The sequence below is a fragment of the Cetorhinus maximus genome, chromosome 19, assembly GCF_964194155.1.
Source record: "Cetorhinus maximus chromosome 19, sCetMax3.hap1.1, whole genome shotgun sequence".
Taxonomy (NCBI): Eukaryota; Metazoa; Chordata; class Chondrichthyes; order Lamniformes; family Cetorhinidae; genus Cetorhinus; species Cetorhinus maximus.
In genome coordinates this window covers 75,298,652-75,315,527 of record NC_135897.1, presented here as the reverse complement: position 1 = coordinate 75,315,527, position 16,876 = coordinate 75,298,652, and the positions used below count along the sequence as shown (strand labels likewise).

General features: G+C 40.9%; 1 protein-coding gene across 1 annotated transcript in view; it reads left to right on the top strand.

The window, feature by feature from the left end:
• rasa2 (RAS p21 protein activator 2) overlaps positions 1 to 9,696 on the top strand; it is a 148,804-nt gene extending 139,108 nt beyond the window's left edge. Inside the window, exons 21-24 of the mRNA XM_078564162.1 lie at positions 4,689 to 4,906; positions 5,574 to 5,677; positions 5,966 to 6,155; positions 7,180 to 9,696. Of these exons, the coding sequence (XP_078420288.1) occupies positions 4,689 to 4,906; positions 5,574 to 5,677; positions 5,966 to 6,155; positions 7,180 to 7,204 (537 nt within the window). The 3' untranslated portion in view covers positions 7,205 to 9,696. The remainder of the gene's footprint in view (positions 1 to 4,688; positions 4,907 to 5,573; positions 5,678 to 5,965; positions 6,156 to 7,179) is intronic.
• Positions 9,697 to 16,876: the final 7,180 nt, after the last annotated feature.

Below are 16,876 nucleotides of genomic sequence, written 5' to 3'. Positions count from 1 at the left end.
GTCCACTCCTCCATCACTCCCTACACCTCAAACCCCTCCCACGGCACCTTCCCATGCAACCGCAGAAGGCGCAACACCTGCCCCTTTACTTCCTCTCTCCTCACCGTCCAAGGGCCCAAACACACTTTTCAAGTGAAGCAGCATTTCACTTGCACTTCCCTCAATTTAGTCTACTGCATTCGTTGCTCCCAATGCGGTTTCCTCTACATTGGAGAGACCAAACGCAGACTGGATGACCGCTTTGCAGAACACCTTTGGTCTGTCCGCAAGCATTACCCAGACCTCCCTGTTGCTTGCCATTTCAACACTTCATCGTGCTCTCATGCCCCCATGTCCGTCCTCGGCTTGCTGTATTGTTCCAGTGAAGCTCAACGCAAACTGGAGGAACAGCACCTCATCTTCTGACTAGGCACTTTACAGCCTTCTGGACTGAATATTGAGTTCAACAATTTTAGATCATGAACTCTCTCCTCCATCCCCACCCCCTTTCCGATTTCCTTCCCCGCCCCTTTTTTTTCCCAATAATTTATATAGATTTTTCTTTTCCCACCTATTTCCATTATTTTTAAATGTATTTCCATCCATTGTTTTATCTCTACCTTTTAGCCTTTTTTGATTCCTTCACCCCACCAGGGCTATCTGTACCTTGCTTGTCCTGCTTTCTACCGTTAATTAGCACATTCCTTAGATAATATCACCACCTTCAACACCTCTTTGGCCTTTTGTCTGTGACATCTTTTGGTTATCTCCACCTATCACTGGCCCTCTATCCAGCTCTACTTGTTCCACCCCCCCTTAAACCAGCTTATATTTCACCTCTCTTCTATTTTTACTTAGTTCTGTTGAAGGGTCATTCGGACTCGAAACGTTAACTGTGTTCCTCTCCGCAGATGCTGCCAGACCTGCTGAGTTTTTCCAGATATTTTTGTTTTTGTTTCCTTAAGAGTTGAGCTTGCGCACACAGCTCACAGAGAACTCAGAAGGTAGAGCACAGGCCACTTACAAGTTGTTCCCTTTACTACACCTAATACCTGTGACTGCACAAAAAAAATTAAAGATACTGCACATTCAAACGAGCAGGCTGCACACAACAAAGAATTTAGAGGGGACATTGCTTGGGAGCCATTTTAATCAGAATTTATAACCATGATTTGCTATAGCTCACTAAAATGGAAAGACTAGTGAGATTAAGGGGATAATTTAAAACAGATTCATAATCTCTCAACCCACTTAATTTAGGGTTATCTATTTGGAATGTAATAAAATGATAATTTAGAAGATAGGCTACCTATGATTGGTTGCACATTTCTAAACTTTATTAGTTTTTGTGCATCATATTTTTGGACTAAAAGTAGAAATTATTTAGATTTTTAATTTTTTTTCAGTATCTGGTTTCACTTTTGTGAAAAGGGAAACTGAAGCATTGGTATTATTCCAGTGATTGTATTAATTATATTTTTTAAAGGCAAGTCCAGTAAACGCCCCACAAACTCCTCTTGACACGAGGAGGAGAGAACAGGGTGCAAATTCATATAAATTCAGGAAGAAAACTTTCTTTCAAAAGAGAGATTAATGTCCGGAATGGTTCCCTAAGTAGGGCAGTGGAGGCAAGATCACTACAACTACAAGTTGGATGTTGGAATGGGGGAAAACTGAAGGTTTCTAAGGAAGGAAGATGTAGATGGGATTAATGGCCATCTTCATAGGAACATTAATCTCTCTTGCTTTAATGAGCAGCTAAGCTTGAAGTATGATGGCATTTGGCAAAAAATCTTCAATGGTGAATTCCTGTTTTTCACAACATTTGGTTTGCATGTAAAGACAAATTCCAGCAACTGCTTTGTGAGATAAAATGTGGCTGCAAGTTCATAATTTGCTCAAACCATGTTGTCATTTCAGTGGCTAGACTGTAAGTTCACTTTCAGAATTCATGCAATGTATCAGAAGTTCATTTCCATCCAGCCCATTTATAGGAGCTGACATTCAGTTAAACTTTCTTTCACATAACTCCTTTGTCCCAAGGAGTCAACAGTTGTGACCAACAAAGTTGTGTGTTCCGTGCCTTCCTTTACTTGTGGTATCTATATACCCTGAGCCTGATGGCTGCTGTCATTTCTTTGATGGTTTTTAGTGGGAACAATTGACTTTTAAGTGGTCTAAGTAAATTGTCTAATTTCCAAAGGAGTGACCATCAATCCAAATGGATTAAGTGCCCTGAAAAATATGGCCTTGAGAAATCAGTGGGCTGATTCACCTCCATCACAGTCCCTTGAATTATTTTCCATTCATCTTGAAGGAGGGAGCTTCTAATTGATCTCCCATACAATTGCTGGGGCATAGTTATGAACAGTGATGCTAGCCCAAATTTTCATAAGTGAATCTACAACATACTCTGAGGGTGATGGACAGCCATATGTGGTACAGAAGCACTGAGGCTTCTCAGAGATTTAAGAGGACCAGCTTCCAGAATCATAATTTGTTGTTTAACTCTACTAGCCTCCAGAAAGGTTTATGCTTTGGAATGTTTTTTATATCAGTATAATTATAACTAAAGAAGAGTCATCTGGACTCAAAACATTAACTCTATCTTCCTCTCCACAGATGCGGTCAGACCTGCTGAGTTTTTCCAGCAATTTTTATTTTTGTTTCAGCTTTCCAGCATCCGCAGTATTTTGCTTTCACCTATGTCCACTTTAAGTTGGATTTCATAGAATTCTATACCACAGAAGGAGGCCATTCAGCCCCTTACTCCTCCTAATGTGTTTGTTTGTATGCCAGATCTCTTAGCCCCATTCCTCTGTCCTTTTCCCTTACCCTATTATACATTTTTTTCTTTTCAACTATTTATCCACTATACTATTCTCTATATACTAAAATAGTATACTCTATATACTAAATACTACTTCCACCACTGCTTCTGGATAAAAAAAATTCTAACCTTTCCTTTCATCTTTTGGTGTCAGCCTTAATTTTAATCCTTCCTGTTTCTGACTTTCCAAGTGCTCAAAGCTAGTTTCTCAGTTTATTTTACAAAATCTCTCAATTTTGAAGAGGTATGCTAAATTTCCTCTGAACCTTGATTGCTCTAACAAGCCAGGTTTTCATTGTCACTCAAGCCTTTCATTCCTTTTATCGTCATTTATCTTTTGAACAACATCTTCATTGCCTTTAATATTTCTAAACTAAGCCACCCAGAGTTTCCTCAGTGCCATTATTGCTGAAATTTACATTGATTTCTATGCTGATCCTGCCATTGGGAACTTACGGCCATATTTCTGTGTAGCTTATTTACTTTTGCCAGAAACTTAAAGACCAGCATAAAACAAATGCAAATGCAGCACAGCAGTAAAGGTAAGAGCAAATGGGCTTTTGAGCCTCTTGCCTCTGCTGCTGCTCTTCCTCATTATTATGCAAAAGGAGTATATCCGTTGGGAGCACCATTCCAGCCGTTTAGTTCTTAACACAAAAGGAGGAGGTAACTGAAATTTTTCTGAGACTGACAGCACTTTGGTTGAGTAACTAAGATCCAGAAACCTCAAATTACACCAATGTCGGCTTACTATGAGTGTGCTGGACCTAAATCTCTGGGAGTGGGAGTAAATCTACACCACATTAGTGACCTAAAAGCAGGAAGCTCATGTAAACTGGTTGATTGTTTGGGGCATGGAGCTATGTAAATGAGTGGCAGAGAATTTTGACAGATGTATTTTGGAAGGGAAAATTTCCATGTGTTTAGACATAAAGCTGCATTAATCCATTCCAAACAAATTTCTTCAAGAAAATGGTACCTTGCCATAGTCACATCAAAATGTTTTAGGAACATCTGGGCTACTGTTCCAATAGTGTTCAACTTACAATTTATAGAGGGTTAGCATCACTAATGTTGGATTCTGTTTGAGTGCTAGGTATGTAGGCTGTACATCCCCAAAGGCTGGCGTACCATATGAAACAGCATGTCTCAGCTGCTGAGAGTATGGGCAGACCATATCCAACCAGCCCGTGCTTGCATAACTCAAAACACAGTGTCTGACATTAGATGTGATTCTTCGATTGGACAACATTTGCTAAATAATGCTCAGTGTGCTAAGAATTAACGCTGACAGCCAATTTAAAATTGTCAGTCGAGCTCACAGTGTGGCGCATTTGTGTGTACTGGAAGCTACATATATTAATGCACAGGGCCCTGTTTTTTGCAGACAGAAAGAACATGTACACACATTGCGCCTGTTTCAGCTAAACAAACCATTTGGTGTCTCATTCCTCAGGGAAATGCCTTGACCAATCAGAGCCAAGCTGCCTGGTTTAAATTTCAAACAATGTTTGGCAGTTAACTGTCAGTCACCATCACTGGTGCATTCTCTATGGCAATGCCACTTGCCAACCAATCAGCATACTCTTCTCACACACTATAAATTGTTGTTTTCCCATTATATTGGTATTCTTGCAAAGTGTCCTGATGAGTGCAAGATGAAAAGCTTAGACGTGCCTCTTTTTTCAACAATTACTAACCATTAGTCACTTCTAATGGAAGGTTATGGTAATTTTGGTAATATACACAGAGAATTAGGTTATTGTGTTGATAAGCCTAAAGAAGCGATAAGGATGCCGCTTTGCCCTCCCCTAACCCTGATTATTGTTCATTAAGAATTCAAAAGAAGATTTGAATAACACTAGTTCTTTGTCTTCAGATGTTTCAAGTCCTCAGTATTGAAAGACCTGAAAGACCACTTTATGTTCAAGCCAGTAACTGTGTGGAGGCCAATGAATGGATTGAGATGATCACCAGAGTGAGTCGTTGCAATCCCGAGAGGCTGCACGTTTATCATCCTTGTGCTTTTTTATCTGGAAACTGGATCTGCTGCAAAAATACAGACGAGAAAGCTGCTGGTTGTACAAGTTGTACTGGGTGAGTCATTCTAAGTTAAAAATATTTTCTTGGCCATGTTCCTTTAAACATGGAGGCTGATTCTGAACAAAGGCAGTAAATGAAGATCAAATAATGAAATAAAGATAATTATGCAGACTTGCAGGAGGTGAACTTAGTACCAAGTTGACAATAAGTTTAACAAGGGGTGCTTTGTCAGACTGGTGCCATCTGCTGTCCAGTTCGTGTCTACCTCAAATCTCCAACTTAATAACTAACTCTTGATGTTTGTAGCCACATTAAAAAATATACTGATATTGATTAAATCTGATTTTTGTTTCCCTTGGCTTAGCATTATTCTGTTCTAATTTCTAATTACCTTTATATAAAAGTGTAAGTTAATAGTCTTATCCAATTTTATCTGCAAAATAAGATGCTAGTAGCTATGATGCCAGATTATTAGAAAACTCAATTCTGCTTACTCGCCCAAATGACACTTGGCAAAGAGTCCTACTACAAGTAGCTTTCATCTCTACCTATTCAGGAAGTTAATTATAGTCATGAGTTCTGGGTAGCTTTGTGGTAGGGTTCAGATATAGTTAGTCCAAATCAGTTACTCCAATTGAAACTACTCTCTTAGGTATTTTTAACAAATTTAACGGTCTGTTTCCTGTGTTAGTATTGCTACTGTTTTTGTCTTTGTTTCTAGGGGTTCTCCAGCAAATATCCAACTAGCCATAGATTATGACCGGGAAGCTGAAAGGATATTTTCGCTGTTCCATGCCAACTTGCCCAGACTGCAGAAAATGGAAGGTTAGTTTCCAAGATTCCCCAATGATTAACGTGAGTTTCTTATTTTCATCTCTTCAGCCTTGCATTTAAATTCAAATGGAAAAACAATATGCTAGATGTGATTTATGACATCACAATGGACTTCTGTGTCTGTCAACGAACGACTTAGTCTTGGAAAAATATGTTACTATGTTGACACAGTTCTTTAGAGAAACTGTTGAACTAACTTATTGAGAGAGAATGTGAAGATTGCTGATGCCTTCAGCACATCAAATACGTTTTCAACATTATGCTGGAATTTCTCTGTAGATGCTTGTGGGAGTATAGATGTGTATCAAGGCCCTCAGCTGGAGCAAGATGAATATTCCCACTTTACTATTGAAGATTCAAGAGTCACCTTTAAAACTCTTCAGCAAATAATCGTAGTTGTGGATAAGTTGGCTGAATTTCATGAACAGTACCGAATTAAAAGATCAATACGTGCGATATATGGCAGCGAGTAAGTAGTGGTTTAATTTCTTAATTGTTTCAGTTTTTTTATTAGTTCTTGGAAAGGGCCAGCATTTATTTCCTATCCCTACCGTTCTTGAGACAGAGGTGGTGAGCTGCCTCCCTAAAAGTCTGTGTGGTGTAGGTACATCCACAGTGCTGTTAGAGAGGATTTTGACCCACCAACTATCAAGGAAGGATAGAGTTCCAAGTCAGGATGGTGTGTGATTTGGAGGAGAACTTGCAGGTGGTAGCGTTCCCATGAGCCTGTTACCCTTGTCATTCTAGGTGTTAGAGGTCATGGGTTTGGATGGTGCTGTCAGAAGAGCTTTGGCAAGTTGCTGGAATGCACCCTGTAACTGGTAGACGCTGCTGCAGTGTGGCCGGTGATGGAAGGAGCGAATGTTTTAAGGTGGTGGATAAGGTGCAGTTCAAATGGGCTACTTTTGCTTGGATGGTGTTGAACTCCTTGAAGGAGTGCAGTTCCAACAACAATCAAGGAAGTGGAGAGTATTCCTTCACACTCCTGATTTGTACCATGTAAATGGTGGGTCAGCTATGGGGAGTCAGAACATGAGTTACTCACCGTAGAATTCTCAGTCTTACGACCTGCCATTGTGTTCACAGTATTTATATGACTGACTCAGTTTAGTTTCTGGTCATTAAATGTTGTTGAGAGATTCAGCGATGGTGAGGCCATTGAAAGTGAAAGAGAGATGATTAGATATTCTCCCGTTGGAGATGGTGATTGCCCAGCACTTGTGTCGTGGGAATGTTATAGGCAATTTGTGAACCCAAGCCTGAATGTTGTTCAGCTCTTGCTGTGGGTTGTATCGATGCACCATGCCATTATTGAGAAGATCATTCGAAGAATTCAGTTAGTGATGGTCCTAAAACCAATTTCAGATTTAAAAATTCTTCTTCTTAAAGACACATTGTTGGGTTTCTTTACCATGATTCTTGGAGTTCTTCACTATAAAGTAATAAAGAATTTCAAGAGGTTTGTGATCTTAAGACTTTATTTTTTGTTACAGAGAAAATCCTATTGGAGCAAAATAATCCCAGTTGAAGAGAGGGCATGATAGCTGCTGAAGCTCTACAGGAAAAGTCTCTGGAAATGCTTGGATTTTTTGTCATCCCTATACTGGTGTTTCTAAGGTTGAGAGACCGGCGAGCCTGGCCTTTAGTAGATGCACAGAATGTTTTAGTGATGGCGAGCATTTATGTGAAGTCCACAAAATATTTCAATGCACTTTAATCATCTGAACTTCCCCAGGTGATCTTAATTTATAATTTTTTTTTAAAACTGATACTAGTATCAATTTTATCAGATCAGTTGAATGATCCGTTTGCCCATAACGTGGTTATTCATTGTGCATCCGTTCTGTGTATTCCATTTCATTTTCTGCCCTGTAATAAATTTGAGGACCTGCCCAAATTTTCTTAACTTGCATTAGGTATTTTTATATAGTTTAAATATTTTTCTATCTTTTAATGAAAAATGAACTGAGAATAGAAGCTGTTAAATATTTGTTTTAATACCCTAGGAAGGTCTGTAATTTCTGCTGATCACTAGAATCATTCAGAGTATTTTCCACCGTAATTGTAATGTCTAATCCATCACACGCACACACTTTCAGTAATTGTTGTGTGTTAAGTTCAGACTGGCTTCTTTGAATATTCCTTATACTGGCTGTGAGCAGTTTGAGCTTTGGTATTCCCTGCAAGTGCTGCTATTCAGAGTTGAACATCATGCCTTATGGCTCCTATCATCTCAGAAGATCGTAACTTTAATTAAATACTTGAATACTTTTGACCATAGTGTCAAGACCATAATATTTTTCAAATGTTAATAGCCTGGACGATATGTGGAGGGAAGCTGTCAGTATCTCAGACATACTGGATTTTAATTACAAATCGACTCTTCATATTTCCAGGTGCATCAATAAATAAAGGTACTAATGATAGGAGAAAACTGGTTTATAGTGGGATACTTTTATGTTAGTATTCATTGTAGTTTTCAAAATTCTAAAATAACCACACACAAAAGTCTTGAAAGAGCACCTACTGATCCTAAACAATGTGTTTTCTTTCAATTTCCCAAAGGCGGTGAGTCGTACTGGAGTACAGATCTGCAACCCTCCAGTACTAATACTCATCCAAGTCAACATTTTTGCTATGTAACCCTCCTGATTTTAAGGGCTTGGCTGATAAATTACTTTGCCACATTCCCTGAAAAGATGCAGTTCAAAATTTAGGTTATATGCAATGAGGGCCCAAAAGCATTTACATTGTCATCCAACAGAACCAAATAACTGAAATTTTTTAAAAGTCACAATTTTCTTGTCGTGAACAAGAATGTTGTCTCCCGGTACCCTGCCTCCTTCTCTTTGTGAAAGAAAATTTTGCTTATTGATTCCATTAATTTCCTGCTGTTAATGATTTCCCAATAAAATAGATTTTCATTTGCTTCACTGACTGGAAAAGCACACGTTGGTTGACAGTTGATTTGATCTGTTTTTTTGGTTGGGGGATTGTGGGTGAGAGTGGATCACAAAGTAAAATCCAAAATTCATAAACTCTCCTTGTGTAAAAGATTCCTGGACAGTGCATGCGGGAGGATAGACCTTCAATTGTAGAGACCGGCATAGCCAAGCCCAATGTTGCCCCCTGATGTGTACGACTAGAATCATTGGCATTGATTAGAAGCAGGAATCTTAGCTGATTTTCCTTTCACACCCACCATAACCCCCCCAACTTCTTCCCTATGCTAGAGGCTAATTGTAGTACTCCTAAGATCAGTCAACTGAACATTACACTCCTGAGACCTGTCTAAACTGTATATTTAAATATTGTACCATATGATATTTTCACCCAATATACATGTTGGTGAGTCCCAGAGCATTTAACTTTATTCTGTCTGTCAAATATTTCTAATTTTGGCGGTCAGGTACAAAAATAGTGATTACTGTTTGAGGGATGGTAGGGGTGGTGACAATATGTCAAGACATCGTGCAGAACAGTTGGAAAAGCATGGGCTTTTGAAGTGACTCAACTAAACATTTATTCTTGGCTGACACCACAGTAAAAATTTGTTTTGGGTAATTGCAGAATGCCACTTTTTTTTGTGTATGTAAAATTAGCAGTCTCTAAATAACACAACATTCAGTAAAAGAAAAATTATCTTGTTCCTGATTGTCAGCACTAATTAGAATTTCAATGAAAGAAAGCATGTGATTGATCGCTACCAGTTGATTAAGTTTTGTACAAACAGTTGAGCAAGTTGGTACGTGAGTGGGCATTTTCCAGAAAAGGTCTGCTTTGTATTTTGCTGTCTATAGTTTATATGTTTTCTTCAGTGAATATTTTAATATGTATATGTTGAAAAGCCAGACTGTTGTATTATGTTGTATATTAGCTTTACTTCTCCCAAGAAGCTGTACCTTTTAAAAGCCCCAGCACTTGTTTATCTGCATGTTAGTGTTTTAGAAATGTATTTTTATTTAAATTTTATTTTCTTATCAAAATATTAAAACATGACATGAAATTTACTCCATACTTGTGTATTGACAAATAATTGCAGATATTTTTGAGTAAAGGTGTCGTTTCATGTTCAGTCAAAATATTTGTGTATGTGAGCATTTTGCATCTATCTAAACTGTCAGGTGAAGAAACTTGTTATAACCATACTATATCCTCCAGCTCTACAAGCCTCTGAGTTCTCTGCACTTTTCCAATTCTGGTATCCTGCGCATGTTTTCAGCTGCCTTGGCTCTAAGCTCTGAAATTCCCTCTAAATGTCTATACCTCTCTCCCTCACTCTTCCTCCTTTAAGATGCTCCTTAAAACTACATGTTTGGTCAAGCTTTTGGTTACCTGTCCTGATATCTTTCTGTAGTTCAGTGTTAAAAGTATTTTTGATAGTGTCACATGGTGCTTAACAGGAGCATTTTCCTACATTAAAGGTGCTATTTAGATGCAAGTTGTTTGTTTGCATTGCAAGAGATGCTGGTAACGATTTTTACATAAACTATTGGAAGCTAGTTTAAAGATTATAAGATGACATGATCGAATACATATAGGACAAGTTGCATGGTGTGCCCAAACATTGTTCTTAACCTGAGAAAATATACCTTTGGAAGCACTGCAGCCACTCCACAAAAAGTGACTTGCATTTACACACAGCACTTTTCAGGTCCCCAGGGCATCACAGTTTTTCACAGCCAATGAAGTACTGTAGTCATTGTTCTGGTTGTAATGTATGCAAATACAGCAGCCAATTTGTGCACATTAAGGTCCCACAAACTGCAGTCATGTAGATGACCAGATAATTTTATTTTTAGCAGTGGTAGTTAAGATATAAATGTTGACCAGAACAACCTGGCCCTGCTCATTGATTAGATCAAGCACATCAGACAGATGGATACATTGTCGTCTCCAAGCTCCCCTCTAATTTTCACCTGATCTTGACTTTGTTGTATACATTTTCTTTATTATCACTGGGTCAATATTCTCGAATTCTCTACCTCACCTGGGAGCATTGTCGACCAGGACTGCAACAGTTTTAACAAGGTGGTTTGGCATCACTACCTCAGGGCAGCTACAAAAAGCTTGGCCTTGCCATTTCCTGAGAAATGAGAGTAATATACAACACGCTTTGTATAAATTAATTACAAATAGTCCTTCTGTAATTGAGGTTGTCGTGATTGTTAATCATCTTATCACGGTTCAATTGGAATCTAGAACATCTCAAATGGTGGTTCCACCAGTTGGAGGTACAGAATTTAGTGGATTGCTCTTGCCTCAGTCATACTAGATAATGAATCCTGGATATATGAGCAATTGGGCCAATACCTAATTTTCAGCCAATGCCTTCCAGCTGCTGTCATGCCAAACCTCAAAGTTTTGTCATCAGCTCTATAAAAAGATATGCAAAGCAGCTTCCAATATGCTAGTCACTTTAATGTTCTAGATGTTCAAAATACATTGCAGCATACCAGGCTTAACTTGCCATCAATCCATGGCCTTAGGATAGGCTCTAACAAAAAGAAACGCCTGCAGTGACGACTCCTTCCTTTCCCTCCATCACTCTTCAAGGCACTCTGCAGCAGGTGAGTGTACACTGACGTCTTCAAATTAAAACCAATTCCCCTGTTAATCACAAATTTATCTCCGAGCTTGGGCATGATACTTTCGTTTAGAAACCTTTCCTTGCATACCTATCAGTTCCAGAAAGTGAAAGAATTATTTGAGCATGTCTGACCTGCTACAAGCTTAACTGTAATTGGACTCTGCTGCCATTGAAGAAAGGCTAAAGTGCCCTCTGCTTAGTCCTAAAGAGCTGTGCCAGGTACAGATATAACAACAATTAGGTGAGAAGAGTTCACTCATAACACAACAGCATTTGTGAGAAGAGCATTGCAATTCTGAAGTTGATATTGATGAGGACATCAAATAGGATGAGTGAAAGTGGACAGTCTTGGCTTCCTCCTCTTATGAGATGGTTAGACTCAGTGAGTATTTCCATTTCTATTATGTGGCCTTTGCTGTTGGGGTTTAAAATAAAAGCTACCATTCACTCATGGACTCCCCTGGCTTCCACCTTTTTCATATTGGCTGCACAAGGCACTGGGTTGAAAGCCTTACAAATATTCATACAGTGCAGAAGAGGCCCTTCGGCCCATCGAGTCTGCACCGACATGTGAGAAACACCTGACCTAATCCCATTTACCAGCACTCGGCCCATAGCCCTGAATATTATGACGTGCCAAGTGCTCATCCAGGTACTTTTTAAAGGATGTGAGGCAACCAGCCTCCACACCCGCCCCGCACCGGCAGCACATTCCAGACCGTCACCACCCTCTGGGTAAAAAAGTTTTTCCCCTCATTCCCCCCCCTAAACCTCCTGCCCCTCACCTTGAACTTGCGTCCCCTCATGACTGACCCTTCAACTAAGGGGAACAGCTGCTCCCTATCCACCCTGTCCATGCCCCTCATAATCTTGTACACCTCGATCAGGCTGCCCCTCAGTCTTCTCTACTCCAACTAAAACGACCCAAGTCTATCCAACCTCTCTTCATAACTTAAATGTTTCATCCCAGGCAACATCCTGGTGAATCTCCTCTGCACCCCCTCCAGTGCAATCACATCCTTCCTATAATGTGGCAACCAGAACTGCACACAGTCCTCCAGTAATCTATGAACAAAGAACAAAGAAAGGTATAGCAGAGGGACAGGCCTTTCAGCCCTCCGAGCCTGCGCCGATCATATTGCCTGTCTAACTAAAACATTTTGCACTTCCGGGGTCCGTATCCCTCTATTCCCATCCTATTCATGTATTTGTCAAGTTGCCTCTTAAACACCACTATCGTACCTGTTTCCACCACCACCTCTGGCAGCGAATTCCAGACACTACCCTCTGCATAAAAAACTTGCCCCACACATCTCTAAAGTTTTCTCTTCTCACCTTAAATCTATGTCCCCTAATAATTGACTCTTCCACCCTGGGAAAAAGCTTCTGACTCTGTCCATGCCACTCATAATTTTGTAAACTTCTATCAAGTCGCCCCTCAATCTCTGTCGCTCTAGTGAGAACAATCCAAGTTTCTCCAACCTCTCCTCATAGCTAATAACCTTCAGACCAGGTAGCATCCTGCTAAACCACCTCTGCACCCTCTCCAACGCCTCCATATCCTTCTGGTAATGTGGTGACCAGAATTGCATGCAATATTCCAAGTGTGGCCTAACCAAGGTTCTATACGGCTGCAGCATGACTTCCCAGCTTTTATACTCAATACCCCTGCCAATGAAGGCAAGCATGCCATATGCCTTCTTGACTATTTTATCCACCTGCATTGCTACTTTCAGTGACCTGTGGACCTGTACACCCAGATCCCTCTGCCCGTCGATGCACTTAAGGGTTCTGCCATTTACTATATAATTCCTAACTCTATTAGACCTTCCAAAATACATTACCTCGCATTTGTTCGGATTAAACTCCATCTGCCATTTCTCCGCCCAAGTCTCCAACCGATCTATATCCTGTTGTATCCTTTGACAATCCTCTTCACTATCTGCAACTCCTCCAACCTTAGTGTCATCTGCAAACTTACTAATTAGCCCAGTTACATTTTCCTCCAAATCATTTACGTATACTACAAACAGCAAAGGTCCCAGCACTGATCCCTGCAGAACACCACTAGTCACAGCTCTCCATTCAGAAAATCACCCTTCCACTGCTACCCTCTGTCTTCTATGACCAAGCCAATTCTGTATCCATCTTGCCAGCTCACCTCTGATCCCATCCGACTTTACCTTCTGTACCAGTCTGCCATGAGGGACCTTGTCAAAGGCCTTACTGAAATCTATGTAGATAACATCCACTGCCCTTCCATCGTCAATCATCTTTGTCACTTCCTTGAAAAACTCGATCAAGTTAATGAGACACGACCTCCCCTTCACAAAACCATGCTGCCTCTCACTAATACGCCCATTTGCTTCAAATGGTAGTAAATCATGTCACAAAGAATCTTCTCTAATAATTTCCCCACCACTGACATAAGGCTCACCGGCCTGTAATTTCCTGGATTATCCCTGCTACCCTTCTTAAACGATGGAACAACATTGGCCATTCTCCAGTCCTCTGGGACCTCACCCGTAGCCAGTGAGGATACAAAGATTTCTGTCAAGGCCCCAGCAATCTCCTCCCTTGCCTCCCTCAGTACTCTGGGGTAGATCCCATCTGGCCCTGGGGACTTATCCACCTTAGTATTCTTCAAGATGCCTAACACCACCTCTTTTTCGATCTCAACATGATCCAGGCTACCTTCATACTCTTCCCTAGACAAATTGACCGCTAAGTCCTTCTCTTTGGTGAATATTGATGAGAAGTACTCATTTAGTATCTCTCCCATTTCTTCTGGCTCCACACACACATTCCCACCTCTGTCCCTGAGTGGGCCTACCCTTTCCCTGGCTACCATCTTGCTTTTTACATATGTATAAAAGGCTGTGGGATTTTCCTTAATCCTGGTTGCCAACGACTTCATGACCCCTTTTAGCCCTCCTGACTCCTTGCTTAAGTTTCTTCCTACTTACTTTATATTCTCCAAGGGCTTCATCTGTTCCCAGCCTTCTAGCCCTTACGAATGCTTCCCTTTTTGACTAATCTCACAATATCCTTCGTTATCCAAGGTTCCTGAAACTTGCTGTACTTATCCTTCATCCTAGCAGGAACATGCCAGTCCTGAATTCTTATCAACTGACGTTTGAAAGCCCCCACATGTCAGTTGTTGATTTGCCCTCAAACATCCGCCTCCAGTCTAGATTCCTCAGTTCCCGCCTAACATTGTTATAATTAGCCTTCCCCCAATTAAGCACCTTAACCCGAGGATTCCTGTTATCCTTATCCACCAGTACCTTGAAACTTACTGAATTATGGTCACTTTTCCCAAAATGCTCCCCTACTGAAACTTCGACCACCTGGCCGGGTTCATTCCCTAATACCAGGTCCAGTATTGCCCCTTCCCTAGTTGGACTATCTACATATTGTCTCAGGAAGCCCCCCCGGAATCACCTTACAAATTCTGCACCATCCAAACCCCTAGCACTAAGTGATTCCTAGTCAATATAGGGAAAGTTAAAATCACCCACCACAACAACCCTATTGCTTTTACATCTTTCCAAAATTTGCCTACATAAATGTTCCACAATCTCCTGCCGGCAATTGGGAGGCCTATAGTAAACCCCCAACATTGTGACTGCACCCTTCCTATTCCGGAGCTCTACCCATATTGCCTCACTGCATGAGCCCTCCGAGGTGTCCTCCTGTCGTACAGCTGTGATATTCTCCTTAACCAGCAGTGCAACTCCCCCACCTCTTCTACATCCCTCTCTATCCTGCCTGAAACATCTAAATCCTGGAACATTTATCTGCCAATCCTGCCCATCCTTCAACCAAGTCTCTGTAATAGCAATAACATCATAGTCCCAAGTACTAATCCAAACTCTAAGGTCATCTGACTTGCCTGTTATACTTCTCACATTGAAACAAATGCATTTCAGACCCCCAGTCCCACTGTGTTCAGTAATTTCTCCCTGCCTGCTCTTCCTCTTGGTCCTACTGGCCATATTCACTAGTTCCCAGTCAGTTATTTCACCTGCTGACCTATTGCTCTGGTTCCCACCCCCTTGTCATACTAGTTTAAACCCTCCTGAGTGACACTAGCAAACCTCGCAGCCAGGATATTGGTGCCCCTCCAGTTTAGATGCAACCCGTCCTCCTTGTACAGGTCCCACCTGCCCTGGAAGAGATCCCAATGATCCAGATATCGGAAACCCTCTCTCCTACACCATCTGTTCAGCCACGTGTTTAGCTGCACCATCTTCCTATTTCTAGCCTCACTGGCACGTGGCACAGGGAGTAATCCTGAGATTACAACCCTAGAGGTCCTGTTTTTTAACTTTCTGCTGAACTCCCGCTGCAGGACCTTGTCACTCTTCCTGCCTATGTCGTTAGTACCAATGTATACCACGACCTCTGGCTGTTCTCCCTCCCCCTTCAGAAAGTCCCGTACCTGATCAGAGACATCCTGGACCCTGGCACCAGGGAGGCAACATACCATCCTGGTATCTCTTTCACGACCACAGAAGCGCCTATCTGAGCCCCTGACTATAGAGTCCCCTATGACAATTGCTTCGATTGTTAAAGGCAAGTGTCCCATATGCCTTTTTCACCACCCCTCTAGCATGCCCCTCCGCCTTCCGAGATCTATGGACACATACGCCAAGGTCCCTTTGTTCCTCAGAACTTCCTAGTGTCATGCCATTCATTGAATACTTCCTTGTCAAATTACTCCTTCCAAAGTGTACCACCTCACACTTCTCAGCGTTAAATTCCATCTGCCACTTATCTGCCCATTTGACCATTCCGTCTATATCTTCCTGTAGCCCAAGACACTCAACCTCACTGTTAACCACCAGGCCAATACTGACGGGCAACATAAGTGGATTTCTATTGCACCGTTGCCACAACCTGTCTTTCATGTTCCTTACAAAAGTTCAGCCTGTTCCTTTTGAGTTATTCTGCAAGCCAACAAGCTACTCATGTACGAGCTATGATGACCCAAAAGAATCATCTTAAACTAGTGGTCGTAACTAGGGAAAGTAGCAAGTGAATGGTTACTTAGGCCAGATCAAACTTGTTCAATACTAAAACAAATTAGCAGTCTTGTCTGCCAAGACTATATGATTGTTAAGCTATGAACCTACTTTATACTTCTGTGAAGGAAACATATAAATGTGTGTTAAATATGAAATGTCAATTTGTGCCCTAACCCCTTCGTATTATTCACTTCCCTTTATATTATTATTGTTTTTGCCGGCTTTATTTAGATTAATGCTGTCCAGGCAATGGTTGCTATATCCAAATTAGTATAAAGTTGATATAAAAATGGTGACATTCCAAAAGCAGGCCCAAATATGTCATGGCAGGAGTTCATTCATCAAGACATCAAAATCTTAGAATTTTCTATTTAATACCAGTTTGTGAGCACCAGAATGACTGTAGTGATTCTTGAAAAATGTTGACCTACACTTTCTCACCACAAATAGTGACACTAAACGTGGCTTGACCAACGTCGATGCATCCTGAGAACGTGCTTTTAAAAGCTCTCCCGTATCCCCGGGAGGCAAGGTAATAGTGTGGTACAGATTTTACAAGTCACCTATGTC